Consider the following 22,142-nt stretch of genomic DNA (forward strand, 5'->3'; position numbering starts at 1 on the left):
AAGTATAAGCAATACCTATATATTTATATCCTCCCATTCTTACACAAAAGTATCATTCTAGAAACACTGTTCCACAGTGTTTTGTTCACTTAACAATATATCCTGCAGATAGCTACGTTAGGATAATTGCTGATGATACCAACATTGGTGGGATCCTCCTCTCCACTGACCTTCTCTGGCTTTTGCCGAAGTTGCTGGAATCTTGCTCCAGCGGCCTCTGCCCTGCCGTCGTGGGCCTGAGAGATGGTGGACGTGCCTGCTTTGCATTCCTACAAGACTGTCTCCCTTTGCAGAGGGCCTGTAGGGCTTACTCCCCTGAGGAGCTTGGGCTCTCAGAACCAAGGTTCTCAACAGGAGACAATCTGCCCAGGAGCAGTAGCTCTTTAGGGATCAAAACTCCCTGGAATTTTGGCTGGTTAGAAAGTCTGGGGTCTCTGCTAGGGAGTGGGGGTATTCAGTTCCTGGGGCATTCTGGGTCATCACTTTTGATTAGGGTCCGGAAATTCTTTGGAGGTTGGGGGTCAGGGAACCCACCATGGTATGCAAAATTTCATGCACGAGTATTAAAATTAAAACAATTAAATGAATTAAAAAAATAAAATGCTCAAAGTATGAAAAAAGTCCTGAGGGAGGTAGAGGTAGGGGAAAGCTTCTTCGGGATGGCACCCAACTGGGCTTAATGCTTGAAGGAGATTTGACATAGGGAGAGGAGAGGGCAACCAGGTGGGCAGGTTGGTCCCAGGCTAACAGAAGAACAGGATGTACATTTGCATGGGGCTTCTGAGAGATGATAAGCCAGTTACATGGCCGCCCTTTGGCATACAGCGTGGAGGGAACTAGCACTTTATGGTCAGGAGTCACAGGTTTGGGGCGATGTCAGCCCCGAGTTCGAATCCTGACTCCATCCGTCAACCACAGAAGTCTCTGAGCTGGTAAGGACACGACTAAACGATTGTTTTAGAAATATAGCTCTGGTGCTAGTGCGTAGGATGGGTTGGAGAAAAAATTGGAGATGGAAACTAGCTTTCAAGGGAGGGAGGGAAGGTGTCACCATTCTCATTTTTCAGTGGGGAGACCCTAGGACTTGCCCAGGTCACTTAGCTACAGAAGGGAACGAAAGGGCCAGAGCCCAGGGCTTCTGTTTTCTAGTTAGTTTAGTGCTTTTCCCTGGACCACCCACAACCCTCATGCCCAGGGGTCACTGTTCCCGAAAGAAAGCTCCCCAGGAAGGTGGTAGCCAAGGTCAGAGGATTGCTTGCCAGGACTCTGGGGCTAATGAGTCTGAGTCTGGGGAATGGAGAAGGCACCACATACTTGAACTGTGTCGTGGGGGACCCAGAAGCCACCTGCATCTACTTCGTATCCAAGGAGCCCAGGAGGAAGGTGAAAGGCTTGTCTCCATGGTCACAGAAGTGACTTCCTCTATCCCGATGAAGTGAAAAGGAGGCGATTCACTAGTTAGCGGGCTGTTTGGATCACCAGCAAAGTTGGTTTCAGCTGAATCAGAGTGCAGTTAGAGACCGTAATGATCTTGATGGCTCAGTCAGTTCCCCACATCACAACCTGAGTCTGTGACCACCTCTTAAGGATCAACCCTGATGAAAGCATGAAAGAAAAAAAATGTAGGTAATAAAGAGAGTTTGAAGGCAGGAAATATAGTGTGATGTTCAGTGGCTTTGAAGACAAGCTCAGCTCTCCCATTCACTGGCCATCTTATCTACAACCAGTTCTTAACCTTTCTGAACCCTTTTTTTCCAGCTGTAAATAATGGTAATTAACATCTATGTTAAAGAGTTACTGGAAGGACAATAGTGTGAAATAATATGGAACGTAATAATATGTGAAGCGCCGAGCACAGGGCCTACTGTAGGCTCCCCCCGGATGGTAGTTGGAATGATGGTAAGGTGATGGTTTTGCTGATGATGGGTAAGGAGAAGGTAGTGGTTTTTCCCACCCTGTGCCTTTTACCCTGTGCCTGAGCCTCATCATCGCTTCTCCCTAGATTGCATCCTTTTCTGTTCTCAGCCTTGACCTTAACCTGAAAAGAGGTAGCTCACCTTCCTCCCATCCCTCCCATCTGCTTCCACCGCACATGCACAGAATCCTAGAAGCTTCACAGGGAACAGGACCTATGATCCTGTTCCTGATCCTACCCTGTTATTTTACAGGTGGAGAAACCAAGAGCTCCAGAAGGAAATGACTTGTCCAATGGGTCTTAATGGCCCGTGGAAAGCATCACTTGCTTCAGACATCCCCCCCACGTGACTAGGAGAGTAGAAACAGGTGATATTACTGAACTGACTAGAGAGGAAGTCTAAAGGGAGGGGACCCTACAATAGTGGTCTGTCGTTAAGTGAGCCCACACTTTCTGTGCGTGCGGTGTGCCTCTGGCCAGGAGGTGGCGCCATACACCTCCGGATCACAAAGCGAACGCCGCCGGCTGGAAAAGTGGGCCTCCAGCAGTTAGGTGGTGGTGGGCCAGCTCTGGCGTACCCAGAGAGCGCTCTAATAGCCATTCTGTTTAGAATATTTAACAGAAACGCATAAAAATATCTGGGTCATCTAATCATTGCTGGGCTGACAAAATGTCCGTGAAGACTTTTTCATTTGCAAAATGAAATTGCGATGTAAAAGCTCCTAACTCCAGAGCGATTAGGGTGGCTATCGAGAAAGTTATCATTTATTGAGTCCACTAGAGCTGTGATGCTTTACATTTTCTCCACCATGAAGCTGAATTAATATTATTATTCCCCATCTTACAGATGAGAAGACCGAGGGTTGTCCAAGGTCTGTATGTGGCTATTGAGGGCAGAGCTGGTATATATCTGTCTTACGCATTTGTATTTATTTGCTTGTTTTTAAAGATTTTATTTCTTTATTTGAGAGAGAGCAAGCAGGGGGAGGAGTAGAGGGAGAGGGAGAAGCAGACTCCACACTGAGCGTGGAGCCTGACACAGGACTCGATCTCATGACTCTGAGATCGTGACCTGAGCAGAAACCGAGAGTTGGCCACTTAGCCAAAGGCACCACCCAGGGGCCTGGTATTTGCTCACTTAATACTCACAACAACCCTGGGAGACAGGAACAACCCACCCACACAAGCATGGGTCACGGGCTTTCCCCAATAACGGGCCAACTCCTGTCACCTGGAGGCCTGGATTATAATCCTGACTCTTCCAGTGGCTTTTTTATGACTTTGGCAAGTGACTTAACCTCTGAGTCTTAGCTTTCTCATCTTAAGATGAGGATAATAAGAACACAAAGTTGTGCAGAGGACCAATGGGGAAAACATACGAGAAAACACAGTGTTCACAATAAAGCAAGATTCTCTTTCATGGGATTATTTTTACTGCAGGCATCTAATAGCTTAATTCATAGAAAGATGTGCACAAGGCTATGTGTCACCGGATTATTGGTAGTGATGAAACACCTAAGTATGCCACAATCGGGAAATGGGTGAAAAGTAGCGTGGACCCTGACAGAGTGTAATACCATGCTACTTTCAACACGTATTTGGGCGCTCAGCAGGGTCCGGGATGTGCATTACGAAATAGGATGCACCAGGAGCCCCGTGGAGCTCATATCCTATAGGCAGCAGACAGGAAATGCAGTTGTCAAAGGGGAGACAGGGCATGAGGGGTCCTAACCTAGTCTGGGGCACCAAGGAGAGCCTGTGAGGAACAGACACCAAGGTGAAGCCTGAGGCATCAGGGAAGAGTTAGCCCAATGATGGGAGGCCAAGGGTCAGGATCAAGAGAGGGGAATGCTCCTGGAATACATCCATAGTTCAGTGTGTAAGACAGGCTGTAAAAGACACTGTAATGATTTCAGACAATATTCCACAAATGTCCAATGCAAGAAGTATGAACCAAAATTAGAAATACTTTCATTTTTAAAAATTACTCTGAAATATTCTTAAAAACATACAATTTTGTGGCATATATATGTATATATACATACTTATTCGTGTGTGTATATACACATGAAGACTCAGAAGTAACCACAAATTCATTCATTCATTCATTCATTCATTCATTCATTCATCAAATGTGTTCTGAGGGCTGATGGTCCTGGGACTGCTAAGGGCAAAAGGAATACAACTATGAAGAAGATAGTCAAGGGCCCACCTTCATGGTTTTACTTTCTAACAGAGGGACATGGGAAATAAACATACATGTGCGTCCAGGAGACAGGCTACAAAGAACATTACAAAGGGTCAGGATGGAGATGACTAGATGGGGGAGCTAGGTTAGTGGAGAGGGAAGACCTCTCTGAGGAGCTAACACTGAGAACTGACCAATGGGAAGGAGTCGGCTATGCAAAGATTCAGGAAGAGAATATTCTAGGCCAGTGGCCCTCAACCTTGGGCACATATGGGCATCATCTGGGGAGCTTCAAAAAATATTGATGCTTGCTGCCCCCCACCTCCAGATTCTGATTTAATTCTGTAGGGAGACAACCTGGGTACTAGGATTTTTCCAGCTTCATAAGGATTTTTACCAGCTTTCCTGGAGCCGCTAATATATAGTGAGGCTGAGAACCACTGGTCTAGGTGGAAGCAAGTGGAAGTGATTCGCAGTCAGTATCTGATCATCTTTGGGTGGTAGCACAATGCTTATGTTTAATGTCGTTTTTTAATAGTCTGTATTTTGCAGACTTTTATAGCCATGCATTTTTTTTTTACAATAATTTTGTAAGCAGGAGATAACTCAGAGAGAGTACATTGTAGTATCCAGGGGTCTAGATAATGGTCCAGGCCTCGCCTAGACCTAGGACATTTGAATTCCAACTGCTGCTGAATCAATAGCAGGGTGATCTTGGGCAAATTATGTTACCTCTCTGGGCCCCAGGTTTTCCTTATCTCTAGAATGAACTCTATAATTCCATGTCTCTGTGAACTGGAGCTCTGAGTGAGCAAGAGCCAGCAGAGGCCTGAATAATTAGAAACCTGACTCCGTGTGCGGGGATGTCTCTAAATAAGGGCCATCTCTAAACTTCCAGAGTTCTGGAGGATCCTTTCAGATGCTTCTTTTGTTTTTTAATGTAGTTTTCATGTAAACCTAGTTTCTGGGGTTTTCTGATGCCGGCTCTGCATGAAACACAGAAAGACAAACCATGCCCTTCCCTTTGTCCCCTAATGTCCCAGCTCGACGACTCTGCTCTCCTGCCCATCCCCACACCGCCATAATGTCTCTGAGGCCCTGCGTAGAATTGTCCAGGCCCAGCTGGCGAGAATGCCTTCTATTCGGCCTCTGAAATTTGCCAAGATTCTGCCCACATTTCCCAGAATCGTTCCCTTGCCTCTTTCACTTTCTCCTCAAAGAACACAAACCCCAGGAGCTGGGCACTCAGGTCTTTCATCCAACAGTGCCACCGTCTTAAGGACTCGATCGCAAAGGGAAGAGGAAGGAAAGACAGTTACGAGCTGTTGTTTGTTTTCTGTTTCCCAACTGCCTTTCGGCTGTGGTCAAAGCCATCAGTGTGAGGGGCTCACGCGTGGGCTACGTGGTCATGATTTCTGCTAAGAGGACAGTGAGGTGTGGGGCGGTGCAGTGGGCAGAGAGCCCGGAATCTAGGTTCCTCTCCTGGCTCTGCCCCCAGGGGCCTGTCATTTCATTGTTGTACAGCTTTCAGGAGGGTCCAGGTTACAAGAGCCAATTGTGAGCCTCTCTTTCCAGCTCTGAGGTCAGAGTCTTCACACAGTAGCTTGAAACTTACACCCTGGAAATCAGCAATGGCTACAAATCAGGACCCTGCTACCAACCCCCTCAAGGGCGCCTTGTTAAGCACTTACCAGCACACCGCTGAAGAGATGGGCCAGGCCAAGCTGTGTCCACAATCCCCCCAGAGCTTACAAGTGCAGGATCCCTGGGTCCCGCTGCAGACTCTGGAATTAGAATCTTTAGGTGCCTGAGGGGATTCCAAAACCTGTACACCGGAACGGGCTTTCTAATGAGTGGTGGCATCAATGAATTCCATATCCTTAAAGATCATTTTTGGCTCTAAAATAAAATCTGCTTCTGGTTGCCACCTGCCTACATGTTTGTGGCTATAAGCAATAATCAAATCATCTACTACTAAGCCATCTTTTTCTTGCAGATCTGGGGACAGCGTGGCTCCTGATTGAGCCTGCTGACATGTTTCTACCTTGACAAGGTAACTCCTGCTCCCAAGTCTTAGTCTGATCCTGGGGTGGGAGGTCCCGGTAATTAGCTGGTCCTCACTAGTGATGCTGGGGCTTGGAGCAGGCAGAGTTTTCTTTCAGAAGCGACTTCTCAGGGCTGAAGAGCACAAGGCATAATGAGGTGCCTACGGATGTCCTTCCATGCCCTGGTTCCCTTCTGGATTGGAGAGTCACCCTGCCTCCACCGAGGCTGGCCTGCAGCAATCTGCTCATGCCACGTTGCCCTCAATGGCGACTCTTGCAGTGATTTGGGGAGGAGAGGGGATTCCTGCCAAAGAGAGACCGAGGCAGGGATGTTTTTAAGTGTCTTGAAATTCCACTTTACAGCACTTAGGACGCTGCCCGCGAACAGACCCGCGGCTCAATAGCAGCCACCAGGAATGTCCTCTTCTCAAAGTAAGAGGACGCTGGGCTTGGGAGGAGTTTGTAACCTGTAGCTGAGCAGGGGCGAGCACCAGGTCTGTAACAGGAGGGCTTCAGAGCTGTGCGATTCTTTTCTAATGCCTCCCCTGCCTCTGTCAGCGCGGCCCTCCTGTGATCTGACCTTGACAGCAATGTTTTACGGCATCTTTCTATCTCTGATTTCTTTCTTGTCTCTCTTTCTTCTGGCCCCAGCTTTTCTATCCGCCTTCTGGAATCGCTCTGAGGTAGGCCCTTCCTGCTTCCTATGCCCTTGTTATCTTTTTCAGCCTCCAGTCCTCCACCCTTTGGCATTGGACAACCTCCTCTGGCTGCCTCCCTTCTCCCCTTGGCATATGCAGTCACCGCTGGCTCCCGGGAAGCGAAGTTTGGGATCTGGAGAGACAAGAGAAGACTGCTCAGAGCCCTGGGAAGGGAGTGGGAACCCCCCAGGAGCGCCCCCCCCCCAGGCTGTCCGTGCTGACCCCTGCAGGAGGCAGGCACAGAGTTTGCACTTAGAATGGGGGACAGGGGACCTTAGTAGGGGTCAGAGATTCAGCTTCCTCCTGAACGGACCCCAAATCTCACCCCGAATTACTGTCATCTCGAGAAAGCGACTTGCCTCCTGCCAGGTCCCATGGGCCCCTGGTCTGGGCAGCGGAGCCTGGCCCACACCCTCAGCCCGCCTGGCGCTGCGGTCCCCCCCTCCCAGCCTGCGCCCGCGCTCCACACCCCCCGGCCCCCCCGCCCCTCCGCCGCAGCGCTCCCCCCCACCATCCGCTCCTCCGCAGCGCTCCCCCCGCCCGGCCCCCCACCCCCGGCTGCGCCCTCCCCGGGTGCCGGCGGCCGGCGTACCGCGGGGCTGAGCCCGAGCCGGCTCCGGCTGTCTGCGCGCCGCGCTCCAAGGCAGCGGGGAGAATGGACGGCGTCCAGGCCGGCCGGCAACTTGAAAATAAAAATAAAACAGAGAGGAAAGAAATAAATAATAAGGAGCGCGCCAGAAAGCCAAAGAAAATACAATCGCCAGGCCCGAGCGGGCTGCGAGCCGGCAGCCGGCCCTGGGCCACGGGCCTCTGGCACGGGCGGCGGCGGGGCCTTTGTGCGCCCCCGGCCACCCCCTGCGCGTTTCTGTCCTAATTGAAGAAACACAATCCCGGGGCTGCGCAGCGACGGGGCCCGCAGCCGCCGGAGGCCAGAAGGGGCCGCTGGCTGCCGGCGCGGCCGCGAGCACGCCCCCCGCCCCGCAACAGGGCCCGGCTTGTTCTTTGTGCCGGCAAATATTTATTTTGGTTCAAGTGGACGCCTTTCCACAAAGACCACCTGGTTGTAATCAATAACACCTATTTTCAGATAATCTGCCGCTCTCTAGGCAGAGCCCACGGCACTCACCCAAACAGAGACCTTTTCAAAGGGCATTTTAAATGGGCTGGATTCAGACGGCTGGAGGAGGGACCCGGGGCTGGGGGTGAAGGGAGGAAGGGAGCCCCCCGCCCCCCGTGGACCTGGGTGGTCAGGCCCGAGCTGGGCCCAGGCGCTGCCAGGTGGCCCTCTCCCCTGGGACCTCGATGGGGGCTGGGAGAGCTTCCAGGAATGTTTCTCAAAACAAATTAAAACCTTTCTTTGGTGGGCCAAACGTTGCTGTAGAGGTAGGCTTCTAGAAACTCTTGACAGCAGCTTCCTCTTCCGTCCCAAAGAGCATCTACTTGTCAAATCGGGGTTTGAGCGTGAAGGAGAGCCAGCCTCAGAGGAGCTGCCAGGCCTCCCATCCCTTCCCTGTAAAGTGAGCATCAAGCCAAGACCATCTCACGGGACAGCCATTCATGCAAGAATGTGTGCTCATCACCTACCTGGGGCCGGACGGTTCAAGGTGCAGGATGCCTCCTGGAAGGAAATGGATAAAACCCTGCCCTCATGGACCTTACTTACATTCCAGTGGGGAGAGACAGACAATAAACACGGAAATAGGTCAAATACTCAAAGAGTGAGGGTATTCCAGGGGAAAAAAAGTATGTGAAGACGCTTTGAAAACTGTAAAGTGCTTTGCGTTTCAGCTCTAAGGTGGAAACAGCTGTTTTGTTAGCTCTGAGCTTGCTGAGAGATTCAACTTGGCCTTGTCTCCTCTGTGGCAGGTGTCAAGGAGATGAGTTCCCATGGGTGGAAAACCCCAAAAGAGTCAGAAGGTGCTGCGGGCTCCATCACATTTCAGGTGGAAACAGCAGGCTTGGGTTCAAGTCCACCCACTAAGGTAATTTCAGAGCCTTGGAATCCTCGAGCACAATTGGGCTCAGTAGCACCCACCTCCCTGGGTTGCTGTAAGGATTAGATGAAAATTGATAACCTACTTCACTGAGTGTTACTTCCTTCCTCCCCAAAATGCCACGTTTTCGTCTAGGTCCAGTGGTGATGTAGTATCCTGGAGTAAAATGACATTTTTAGGCTTCTCATAACAGAACTTAAGATTTCCAGGTGAAGCGTGGAAACCAAATGTGTCCTGGAAGCTAACGCTGGGGGTTGCTCTCATAGGAGGCGCTGGGCTGGGTCGTTCCGCGCTTGGTGTCATCCTGACCGTGGCAGTAGGGATGGCCTCAGCCAGCCAGTCTGGGTGCCTGCCATGCCTACAGCCCCACTCGGGGAAGAGCCAGGGCTGCTCTGTAACATTTGACTCTCCTGACCACCACCCTTGGGCCCTGACCCAAGGACAGCTAAGCTGTGCGCTTCATGTAAGCCTTGAGGTGCTCAGAGTGAGGTGACAATAATTAGCTTAGCAAGTAAAGAACTTGGCAGTTCTTCTCTCAAACATTTTTTTTTTTAAAGATTATTTATTTGAGAGAGAGAGGGGAGGGGAGGGGCAGAGGGAGAGGGAAAAAGAAACTTTAGCAGACTCAGCGCTGAGCACAGAGCCCGGCGAGAGGCTTGATCCCGTGACCCCAAGATCACCACCCAAGCCAAAACCAAGAGTTGGTCGCTCAAATGACTACACCACCCAGGCGCCCCTCTTAACGGGAATATGGAGAGATTAAGGCATATGGTCGTGGAAGGACACAAGAGAAGATGTGAAGAAGGTATCTTAGTCATGGGAACTTAGAAGCATCTTCTCTTGAATTCCTGGGGCTCCAGTAGCTTTCTTGTTCCAGGCTCCATGAGGCTGTCTGCCCATTTTTGCCAGACACCCGTCACCCTCATCACCATGGGTATTTTAGAGTACTTCAGGAACCCTGAGTGAGCGCCTGTCCCTTACAACACAAAGACCTACCTTTTATTAGGTCTGTCTACATAATGCAAGGATGTTCTGTAACCATATGTGGCCAGGGTGGGGGGTGGGCCTATAATGGGCAAAGGGTATGAAAACCCCTGTAGATAAAACCATTCAAAAGAGTTGTCCTTTCTCAGTTAGTAAGGGCCGCCATGCTGTCTTCCCGAGAAATAACTTCTCATATCCTAACGCTGTTTTCTCCGTCCTTGGAGATGGCTGGAAGTGGGGAGAGGACTGATTTACTTAGTCCTTTGTGCTGGTTGGGCCTGGCTGGGGCTGAATTTATGTCACTGCTCTTCATCAAGAATGTGGCTTTGTCCCTCTGATGAGATGTCCTCAGCATTGATTGTTAGCTCTGAGCTTGCTGAGAGATTCAACTTGGGCTCAGACAACCCAGTGGGGGTTGATGGCCCAGGAAAGATTATGATAAGGAAGGGGTGAGGGACAGGAAGAAGGGTGGTGTGCTGGAATTTAGGATAATTGAATTTGCTGTGCAGCCAGCAGTTATGACCTGGGTCATCCGCTGGATCTTTGGTCGTAAATCCACTAAGACCAGGAAATTCCAGGGTTAGGCCAATCTTTCCACTTTTTCTCAGAGACGAAGATGGTTGAGGATTTAGAGAGGAATGGTTTTCACCTTCTAAAGATGCTGTGACTCTGAGTAAACTGATATTTTTGCATTTAGATAGTTAAACTTACGGCTTAGAAACCAGGTTATCAGTCCCTCTGGCTTTTTGTCATGGTTTCTCCCAGGAAGTCCAGCAGGACCTCCTATGTAAAGGTTGTTTGTCTATCAGCTCTGATTACCCAAAGTGCTGGAGGTGGAGTAGGCTCCCTCCAGGGACCTACTGCTTGTGAATTATGAGACCTTGTTTTGACTCCAGTTTTCTCTCCCTTGCCTTTTGGGCATTTGCTAAGGCAAAGCTATGAAGCCATTCGTAATTAACTCTCAACAAACTGAGTAACTGATCTCCAGAAATCTACATATTTCTTCCAACCTAAGACTTAACCTAAGTGTGCATTGTATGCAAGTGATTTATATGGCATCTCCAGAATTTTCTGGAAACCCTACAAATACTCAGGATATTCCTCTTGGAATGAACCAAACCTCCTATAGGAGGGTGCTTGCTTTTTCTAGCAGAATGCAGTTCTCCTAAGCATGAAGGGCAGCTTGGGGAAGATTACGTCTTTGGTCACACAGCTTACCGTGGGGATGGAAATCCTTGCTCTCTGCTACTCTCTCTTCACTCCCATCTGACTGAAGTTTTCGAGGGTTGGCTTTGAGCACAAGTGGCAAGTCTAGGATTTGGTCACTGAATTGAAGCCACTTGCAGAATTGGATCCCTTGGACTGTTGTGTTTTGGATTCTGAATCAGGTAATCACTGAAGTTTGTTAAAGATTCAGTGTAAAAAGAAGACTGAGAATCATCAGCAATACTCTTTTGAAGGCAGGTTTAAGCTACAATCCAATGAACTTTGCTTTTCAGAATCGGTGGCAAGTTCATATTTCTTCCCTACAGGCCATGTTGTTCCTTTGGATAGAGAGTTGAAATTCTCCACATTTTAAAGGTCTCAAGGTGGATGTCTTATGCATATAGGTTTCCGAGTAGGCATCTGTTCTGTTGTGATTTTTTTTTTTTTAATGACAAAACTTGGAGTTACTCAGAAAACCGCTAGATAAGTAGAAGTTCCTCAAAAAGACAAAGAGCAAAGGAAGGGGGAGTTGTCAGGAAAAGGTGAGATATCTGGAAAGTATTGCTAGAATATATGTGACGCTTGATTAAACATTTCTGAAAGCCAGAGCCTCGAGACAATATAAGAACCAGTGGGGAAGGAAATGCTGCATCTTCTGGGGAAACCAGTAAATAACAGACACGGATTTTGGTAAAAGGTGCCAGCAAATTATAATAGTGCTCTGGTCTTATGCTTTAACTGTATCTCTTATGTTTTTATTTTCTCTATGTGTCTCTGGAGTTAAACAGAAAGGCACAGTGCAGACATGTCACCCTGCCTCTCAGACCTGCTGGGCGGCCGGGCTCCGACATGTTCCGCCTGGCAAGTGCAATTTGACAAACAACAGACACATGTATCAGACCCTTCTAAAAAGCGAGGCACTTGCTAGGTGCTAGGAATTAAGAAGAAAACATCAGACACAGGAGTTCCTGCCCTTCATGTCCTTCTAGTCTAATGAAGGACATAGACCTTCAAATACAAATAGATCCTGGGTCTTAGCACCACTGAGTAACCAAAAGTAATTAAAAAGTTGATTCCATTCTTTACCCTAGCCTCATTTATGGCATATCCCAGAGCATTGTTTTTCCACACTGGCTATCCGTATCTCTACCCCCCCTTACCAATTCCAGTCTCTCCCTTGGATACCTAGCACAAGATTATTCCTTTCATTTTATGCCCATCCCCACCTAGCTCCTAGCTCCTTAGTCTCTCTGGGTAACTCCTCTCCTTTTCTCTCCTTTCTCTTACTGTTTTCCAGATTCTGCATCTCAAAAGGTGCAGGGGTGTGTGTGTGTGTGTGTGTGTGTGTGTGTGTGTGTGTGAATGCAGAGACCACACATTAGTGAGATTTGGAGTCCCTTGTCCTCACCCACGGCCAAAACATACACACATTCAGTGAGATGTGTGCAGTTTGAAATGTCTATTTACAGATCTTCCCTTTATCTGCTTCTCTTCCTTTCCCTCTTCCCCTTCCCTTCCTTCCCATTCATTTCCTCTCTTTCCTGAAGTATTTATTCTTGAAGCCATTCGGGGAACAGAGCAAGGTCAATAGCAGGGTGCAGTGGCCGCAGGGCATGCACTGGGTGAGAAGAGTGTCCTGGAGTGTAGAGTTAGTGCCCAAATGGAGGAAAGACAGTGCCCATGGGGGACTGGAGTTCGACCTGTCATGGGAGTCAGGGCTTGAGCAGATGGAGGAGGGGTGGCCTGGCCTGGAGTGTCAGAGCTTGGACAGGGTGAGGAGGACGTCCATATGGAAGCATGGGCTGGTGTAGGGTAAGGAGGGAGCCCATGTAGTGGGGTAGCTGGGATGGGAAGTGAGAGCTAGAACAGGGAAAGAAATAGGTCACTTGGGGGTGGGGGTGTAGCAGGGATAGGAGACGGGTTACAGACTGGAGAATTGATAAGTGAATGCATATATTCTGCTTAATGGAAACCATGTTTCTCATCGCCAAATAAGGGAATTACAGTATGAAAGGGGAAAAACTAGGTGAACCCTCTGGTGTTAGATTGGAAAGGGATGCATCTGAGTGAACGTCAGGTATTCAATATATGTAAATAGATAAAGAAATAAATATGGATACCAATGTCTAATCATACGTGATGGCTAATCTTATTTGTCAACTTGACTGGGCTAAGCGTTGCCCAGATAGCTGGTAAAACATTATTTCTGGGTGTGTCTGTGAGGGTGTTTCCAGGAGAGATTGGGATTTGAACAGTAGACCAGGTCAAGATCTTTCTCACCAGTGTGGGTGGGCATCATCCAGTCTGTTGAGGGCCAATCTGTTGGATAGAACAGCAAGGGGGAGGGAGGGCAAATTCTCTTTCTCTGCTTGATCTGAGACAGCTACCTTCTTCTGGCCTCAGACACCGGCACTCCTGCTTCTCAGGTTTTCAGGGTCAGACTGGGGCTTACACCATTGCCCCCACTCTCACCCCATTCTCTGGCCTCTGGACTCACTTGGATTGAATGATGTCACTGGCTTTCCAGTTTCTTCAGCTTGTTTCTCTGGAGAACCCTGACTAACAGAGCATATGCATGTATATAGGTGTGTGTGTGTGTGTGTGTGTGTGTGTGTGTGTGTGTGTGTGTGTGTGTGTGACGTGTGTGATGTAGATACGTATGTTGCCTAGCTCTTTTCCCGGAAAAGGCCTGGGAACAGTGAAACTGCAATAACAATGAGCACACCTAGCACCCAGATATTGGGTTCTGAATATCATTTTCCATGAAAAAGAACCAGTGAGCCTTGGAGAAACAATGGATTTCATGGTTGGGACAGGGAGCCCAAAATATGTTGCTGGAAAAATAAGGAAGTGCTCAAAGATTGGTGGGAACATATCAAAGGAAACAGAAGCCAACTTAAATGGCCTCCCACTGGGGCAAGGTCATCATCAAATTAAACAATGATAAGAACATATAGCCACTGGAGAAAATAAGAAACCATGAGTCTCTAGAGACATAAATAAATGAACACATTGAAATTTGAAGATGAATGAGGTATTTACATAATTTCAAAGTACGTACCCACAAAATACTTGGGTTTTTTTTTAAGATTTTATATATTTATTAGAGAGAGAGGATGAGAGAGAGAGAGAGCATGAGAGGGGGGAGGGTCAGAGGGAGGAGCAAGACTTGATCCTGGGACTCCAGGATCATGACCTGAGCCGAAGGCAGTCGCTTAACCAACTGAGCCACCCAGGCGCCCCACAGAATACTGTTAATTACAATGGGAAAATACCTGTACAGTGGTCAAGACTGGAAGACACCACAAAATGAACTTGATCAATAATGGGATAAATTGAAAGCGTGTGCCATCCATAAGGTGTGTGGAGAAGGCAGCATCACGTATAATACTGCCTAAATCTAATAATGAAGAAATACCAGACAGCTCTGAATTGAAGGCCGTTCTACAAAATAACTGGCCTATAATATTCAACGTTGTCGAAGTCCTAAAAGTGAAGGAAAGACTTGGGAGTGTTGCAGACCAAAGACCTGGGGCAATTAAATGCAATCGGGATTATGAACAGAATCCTTTTGCTACGAAAGACAATAGTAGGACAATTAGCTAAGAGCGAATGGTACGTAAGGGTTCCGTGGTAGTAGTCTGTCCATCTTAATTTTCTGATTTTTCATGATTGTACTACTGGATTATCCAAGACAACATTGTTGTTTTTAAGAAATTCACACTGAAGTATTTGGCTGTGATGGGGCATCAGGTTGGCCACTTACTCTTGAGGGGCTCAATAAAAAATGTTCTTTGTAAACTCAACTTTTCTGTAAGTGTGTGGGACTGTTTCAAGCTTTTACAATTTTTTAAATTAAAATAATACATTCGTAATAGACAGAAAAATTGGGGAGTGTGATTTAACTCTATTTGATGATAACAGAGCAGAACAGAGAGCTACTTACCAAGATGATATCTTGCATTTCCACAGCTCTTTTCAACATGCAGAAGAACATTTTTACCTGTAGTATCTTACTTAACTCTCGTGATAACCTTGTACAGTTAGGACTATAATCTTCATTTTACAGATGGGAAAATCAAGCTCAGATACAGTATGTTATCATGAGGAGAGGGGAAATGCCGGGCTTCACACCCAGGTCTCTCTGACTCCGTCCCTGTTCTTTATGCTCTCAGCATCTAAGGACGGACCCACTACTGTGTATCCACTGCTACCACAGCAAACCAAATCCAGTCTCTTCTTTCATGGAACTTACAGGCTGCTTTGGGTTTGCAAACAATCTGGAGCCAAGCTTACTAAGCATAAAATCCCAGCTCCCAGCCTCTATTCCTTAGCTGATTTAAAAACCTAACCCAGCATTTCTGACAAAGGGCATTTTTGGCATTCTTTCATAACAATCTCCTTTTATTTGCAACATCCTGCAGCTTGGTGTGCTCTGCGGACTTTAGGTATACACAGAGCCAGTGAAGGGCAGAAGCCCAAGTGGGGCACAACGAGGGCCGCCCGGGGATGGGGAAGGCACAATGGGTCTCTGGAAAATCCAATTTACTCCCACTTTTCACTCGTTTGGAAAATGCCTTATTGACCGCAAAACAAAATCTACCCTGTACTCAACTCCCCAAAGAAAGTGCTCACCGGTTACCAAGGATTTAATAGAAGTTCTTGGAAAAACCTAGCAAATACTAGCAGATAACAGTGATTATATATATACTTCCTGTACAGTATTTAATAAAGGGTTTTCCACATGTGTCATCTAGTACCTCGCAGGAACTCTTGCAGGAGGCATTACTCAGTTCCCCAGTTCGGAGGTGCAGATGAGTTGCCCAGTAGGTGGAAGATTAGAATTTGAACCCAGGACTTCCGGCATCACATCCTTGCTCATTTATCTACCTAAATTGCCTCCCTCCTCCTGCTAAGAAAACACAGGAGGTAACGAACTCAGTTAAAATCCAGAAGGTTAGTTTAGCAATTGTAGGTAAGTGAGTGGTCTCACTGGAAACTTTTTGTGTTTCCCCTTAGAGCTTTTAAGCGAAGTGTAAATTGACTATGTGCTTAGGAATTTACCAGCTCAGACAGACTGAAACAATTAGACAGGAGGCCAAGTCAGAGTGAGAGAGGGAGACAGACCCCAGGCACGTGAGCCGACATTCCTTTCAAAAAGCTTCCCTCCATATCCTTTTTCAATTGGCTGAAGCCCTAGAGGTTTGACTGGCTACACCACTTCCTCTCAGAAGTGTCCGTCCCCCCCCTCCCAAGGGAGCCTGGGATTTGTAGTCCTGAAATCAGCTGACCTTTCATAATCCTTTAGCTGGACTCCCTGGCTGAAGGAGTACAGTGTCAATTTCAGTAGCTTTCTATATGATGAAGTATCCAGTGTGCTTTTTGCGAAACCCAAAACTCGTCCTGGGTAAGAGTTGAAGTCTCTGTTTATTCACCAGAACCCAGTCCCCTGGTCCCCCCCATTCTAGTTCTTTATTACCTCCTTTCTCTCCCCCATGGATACTGAGCACCCTTTCACTGCCTTCTCCTGAGGGCATGCTGGACACAAGCCCAGCGGTGCAGCTGGTGGTGGGGAAACCTCCAGGAGGCAGATTCCCCAGCTAGTTGTGGGATCGGGGCTGGCCAGCAGAAGAGCCATGCCCAAGGGTTTCTCCCCAGAGTGGCACCTTTTCAATAGTTTTTCTTTTCTTTTCTTTTTAAAATTTATTTATTAGAGAGAGAGAGAGAGAAAGAGAGAGAGAGAGCATGAGCAGAGGGGAGGGGTAGAGAGAGAGAAGCAGACTCCCCGCTGAGCAGGGAGCCCAATGTGGGACTCTATCATGACCTGAGCCGAAGGCAGACGCTTAACCGTCTGAGCCACCCAGTGCCCCTACAATAGGTTTCCAGGTACATATATACATGATGGTTGTTGAATCAATAGGTATTTGAGGAAGTAGAATGTGAAACTAGACGTAGAGAAAACACTGCATTTTGTTTTGTTTTTCTTTGTTTTCTAAGCCCTTGCCAACCATTGCCTTGTCCTGGCAACACCTAGGCTTAGGAGAGACAGATCGTCCTTTCTGCCCTGGTGTTCTGGAACCTCCTGATCTCATCTGCTCTAAACTAGTCATACCCCATCTGAGGGCCCACACTTTAGCATTATGCATAGGCTAAATATTGCAGGCAGATATTACCGGTTAAATTTTAAAAATGGTCATTTCTTAATTAAATTTCTGGTGGCCATTGACCACTAGAAATGTTGTAAAACAATAGATATTGAATATATAGTTTCCTTTGTGTGGGAGGCAACAATACTTTTTGACACTAAAACAAAACAAAACAAAACAAAAAGCAAAACAAAAACAACAAAAAGAACAAACTCCTATTCAAAAGAGCTGTTGCCTAGTATGCTAAAGCTTGGGAAAGAATAATTTCCATGAGAACCACTCCCGGGTTTACCAGGCTCCTCTCTGCTTGGCCTATGCTGTGCGTTAGACTTCATGGCACAGGTATAGATGGTTGAGCAGGGAAAATACTGAACGAGCAGCCAGGATGGCGAAGAACCTGTTTGTCCTCTGTCACTAGTCAGCTGGATGCCCTTGAGTAAGCTAGTAAACCCTAAATCTGGGCATTACAGGGGCCTGAGTGCCAACCTTCATTCCGCCCAGATGCTTAGAAGGAGAAAACGCTGTCCTGGTCCTGTCAGTGAGACACCGACTTCCCCAATGTGGAAGAATTGTCGGGAGCAAATTCAAGGAGCAAGGATTGGCCAGAGTTCTAAGACTTTGGTGGAGGTGATGGACCCAGGCCAGTGTTTGACTACGGCATATAAAGAAAACCTCTTATAAAGATGCACTCCCGTTCTTCCCAGAGCAGCAAGAAATATGCACCTTTATCTTCCCTAATGATTACTTTGCAAATTTCTAAACCGATGGAAAATTGCTTGGCTGGTGTGGAGATTTGCAGAAGAATCCAGCTAGACTATTCTTGAATATACCTGGCCTTTATCGTTTCTCTTTCTATGCTTGGGCCACGAACACCAAGTTTTTATTTTCTCCTTTCTTAGAAGTCACTAGAAAACCCATACGGATGTATATATACATACTCATTCCTCTAAAGACTACCTTTCTTGTTGAGTGTTGACAGCGAGATATATGCAATACAAAGAACATAGGAGGGAAACATTAGAATTTCAGTTTCAGTTTATTTTTATATTGCTCTTGAAAATTTTGTTTTGTGTTTGTTTTATAATATAAATAGTAATAATATAACAGTTGGTGTATGTGATTTATAAATCAATGTTCAAATATTGAGAATATTTGCTTAACACATTTTTTTTTTTAATGGTAGGGTGCAATTAAAAAAAAAATGGAGACCAACGTTCTGGAACACACCTCATTTCATTTAGGTAGACATGTTATCTAGAACATACTCAGTGCTACCCAGGGAAGATGTCGTGAGTCTCATTTCTCATACCATCAAGGACTTTCCAAGCCTCACTTGTTTTCATTATAAAATAGAGGAAATGAAAACCAGCTACCTAATTTGAAGCAAGTTTCCTCTTTGGAAAGAAAAAAGAACCTAACACTCTCCATGGGCCATAAGATCCTGACATGGGACCAGAGGAAGCCGGGCCATCTTATTCTCTGCTGGAATGTTAGGAAGATGACCACTTGGGTTTGAGGTGCGCAGTGGATACAACAGAGTGAAGTCTAATGGACAAGGGATCCATCCTCGATGGAACCGTTTACTTCGTTCTTGTTCTTGGACACAGATTATCCATGGCCCTGGCTGTCATCCTATAAAGCCCTTTTAGGCTGGAGGAAGATTTAAATAACATTTTTAAAAATCTCTGCAAATGTCATCAATAATGTGAAGGTTGATTTAAGTATCAAATTGCCTGGGCCACTGGGTGCCCGGGTTAAATATTATTTCTGAGTTTGTATGTGCAAGTGTTTCCAGATGAGAGTAGCATTTGAATCTGTGGACTCGGCGAAGTAAATTGCTTTACCCAAAGCCCAAGGACATCATCCAATCCATGGAGGGTCTGGATAGAACAAAATGCACAGGAAGAAGGAATTCACTTCTTTGCTTCCTGCCTGCCTGCTTGAGGTGGGACATTTTTCCTCCCCTCCGCCTAGGATTTCTACCATGGGCTTCCCTGGTTCTTAGGCCTTCGGGCTCACACCAGAACGCATCACTGGCTTTCCTGTGTCTCCAGCTTGTAGACAGTGGATCGTGGGACTTATTGGCCTCCACGATTTTGTGAGCCAGGTCCTCACAGTAAATCTCCATCAATACTGTGTATCTTATCGGTTCTTTTTTTCTGGAGAACATTCACTAATACAAACAACAATAAAAACCACACAGATTTTGTGCTTTCTGCTTTCCAGCAGCACATACACATGAAAAAGTCTTTACGGTGCAAGAGTTTCAATCGGGAACTTGCCCTGGGAAAACCTTTGGCCTAATGAGGGGTAAATAAGAAGACGATGTCCTCAGTTCTGAGAGAAGAAGGCACAATTTATTTAGTCAAATTATTTTACAACATAGTCTTCATTGACAATTGTCAGCTTAACACTTAATATAGTTTTAAAAAAGTCAATGATTACCTGAAAAATTATATATATTTTAATATCTAAAAAATATATTGCATATATAGGGCAGGAAAATCCCTCGTATCCACAAGGGAAAGTTTGCTTGTTCTTTTCAAAGTTGTGATTATTGCATTATGGTTATTTACAAACATTTCCAAAGCATTAAAGATTTGAATGGATTGCCTTTACCTGCTTGTGCACGCCCGTTAAATACCGCACGGTGCTTCTCTTTCTAGTAAAGTCAGTGACTCAAACGTCCTGTTTTCTTTTTAGCAATAGTCACATTATGCTTTTTAAAAACCAGCTATAAAAACGTACAAACAGCCCAAATGTACAGATTGACAAAAGATGTACAAATTACATTTAAAAAAATAACGACTGATTTGATAGTAAAATTGTCTTTGTGACCGAGGTCAACTCGTTTATTTATTCTTTTTACTTTTTTTTAATTATCTATTTTTAATACTGTGAGATATAGGAAAATAACTCTGCATAATTTATACAGTAAGTTGCCTTCTGATTGGTTGACCCTGGACTGGTGGTCTGACAAACGCACAGCGCTTGCGAATCTGCTTGTGTTCAGAAATCCCTAAGACTTTTCAAAGTTCTGGGACCCACTGTCATTACTTAAAAAAAAAAAAAATTATTTAATTCTCTGTCTTTCAGTAATGTCTGCATTTGCATTAACATTTTTTAAGTTCATATCTTGACTATTTCTAGAGAGGATGGTCAGCCTAGTGCATACTGCCCACTGGGAGGGATTTTGCAATGCCCACGGCTTCTTAAATACACACACATGTTCTTTCTTTTAAATTCCAGTTGGGTGAAAACTTCACTGGCCTTACAACCAGTGTTCCAGTTGCCATCCACTGAATCAGGTCCCCCTAAAATAAGGTTACATAAGCTTCCTGCCTCTATTTTCACTCAGTCTCAAACCAGAGCATTAACTGGTTAAGTCCATGATTCTTTATCATACTGAACCCTACAGGGTCCATGATGAGACCCGTGTGTTGATAAGAAACTGCTTTGGTCATAAAAATATAAAGAAAATTTACAGTTTCTTTCCTAGAACCATGATACAACCATTCCAGTAATCTAAATATTCAACTCAGAAGATGATAGCAGATTGAGAATCCAAACTGGTGTACTGGCCCAGAAAATCATCCATCTCTTTGTTCAAGGTAGAGGAAGCAGAAGTTACCAACATTAAAAAAAAAAAAAAAAAGGATTGTTTTTAAAGAACAAAGGTTCTATCCGACAAGAAAGAACATCCAGTTTTGTTTTCTCTTCAAGGCCACGTATGTCCTTTGGAGTCCAAAGTATCCCAGGAAGTGTGAGGAATGGAGGGGCTTCAGGTAGAAGGCCACCGATGATTAAGCTTCTAGTAGTAGCTGCCTAAGTGTGAGGGCACGTGGGTGTTGGGATGGCGGGGGACATTGGGGTTGGGGTAAATCCCACCCGTGGGGGAGGTCCAGTATTGTGACGCTGCTCCGAAGAAGCTAGAGGAAGTGACAGGCATGGAGGTCGGGTGGGGAGGGACAAAGTTCACCTTCTGCTGATGGGCGTGGTAGGAGGGCATGTAGGAGATATCAGAAGGGTACTTGTACATGGACGACTCGGTGGGATGTGGCTGCAGGGCCTGCGCGATGCCGTGGAAGTCAAATTTGTAGGCATACCTCTTGCCATGCACTTTGGTCATAATGTTTTTGTCATAGTAGTATCTGAGGGCCCGGCTCAGCTTGTCATAATTCATGTTGGGCTTGCTTTTCCGCTCCCCCCAGCGCCGGGCCACCTCGTCGGGGTCCGTCATTTTGAACTCCCCGTTGGTCCCCTCCCAGGTGATACAGCTTGCGTTGGCACTGTCGGACAGGAGCTCGAGGAGGAACTGCCACAGCTGGATCTGCCCGCTTCCTGCAGGCGGTGAGAGGCAACGGGAGAAAACAGCAGCTCAGCCCGCGAAAGTCAGGATCCAATTCCCTAAAACGCCAGGATCCTCTCGCCCTTTGTCAGAAACTCATCATTTCCTTCCACATTCAGGATCTCCTGCCTCTGGCAGCCCCTTGGCTGTATGATTTGGGGCAAGCCACTTCCCACCCCTTTTGGCAAGAGTTTTGAATCTCTCCTTCTAGAAAGACCTGAATTGCTGTCTAGTCTCTACCCACGGATGAAGTACCTCCCCCCCCCCCAGTATTCCCTGTCAGTGTAAAAGAAAATCGGGGCCAGGAAACCACAGCGAGGGTCACAGGGAGAAGGTGTGGCCCTGGTGTCAGGCTGAAGGGACCTGGAATGTTCCTTAACAGAGCCCTAGTGCTTGGCTCTCAGCTCTAAGTCCGACAGAGAAGAACTTGGGCGGAGAGAAAAATAAGAGGAGAGGGAGCTGCGTGGCTTCTCCCTGCCCCCTCCCCTGTCCCCAAGACCCCAAAACAGGAATGGCCAGGCACTAAAGAATGGGCCTGCAGACATTGGCAACAGGGGTTCCCTGGGATGCGAAGATGTGGGCTTTATTACCGCAAAGGGCCAGTTAGCTCACACGCTT

General features: G+C 46.7%; 1 protein-coding gene and 1 long non-coding RNA gene across 8 annotated transcripts in view; one reads left to right on the forward strand and one right to left on the reverse strand.

Moving 5' to 3' along the window:
- Positions 1-800: 800 nt before the first annotated feature.
- On the forward strand, positions 801-19,878 carry LOC118531854 (uncharacterized). Of its 3 annotated transcripts, XR_013442544.1 has the most exons (6): positions 801-932; positions 1,759-2,283; positions 6,100-6,156; positions 6,512-6,580; positions 8,713-8,828; positions 18,360-19,878. It is a non-coding gene; the product is annotated as an uncharacterized LOC118531854 (long non-coding RNA). The 3 variants fall into 3 exon arrangements; XR_004915425.2 differs by lacking the exon at positions 1,759-2,283; XR_013442543.1 differs by lacking the exons at positions 1,759-2,283; positions 6,512-6,580.
- FLI1 (Fli-1 proto-oncogene, ETS transcription factor) overlaps positions 19,512-22,142 on the reverse strand; it is a 122,536-nt gene continuing 119,905 nt past the window's right edge. For all 5 annotated transcript variants that reach the window (XM_078058776.1, XM_036086112.2, XM_036086108.2 and 2 more), the window contains one exon: positions 19,512-21,517. In XM_078058776.1, the coding sequence (XP_077914902.1) occupies positions 20,988-21,517 (530 nt within the window). In that variant the 3' untranslated portion in view covers positions 19,512-20,987. The remainder of the gene's footprint in view (positions 21,518-22,142) is intronic.

This window comes from Halichoerus grypus, chromosome 11, assembly GCF_964656455.1.
Source record: "Halichoerus grypus chromosome 11, mHalGry1.hap1.1, whole genome shotgun sequence".
Classification (NCBI taxonomy): Eukaryota; Metazoa; Chordata; class Mammalia; order Carnivora; family Phocidae; genus Halichoerus; species Halichoerus grypus.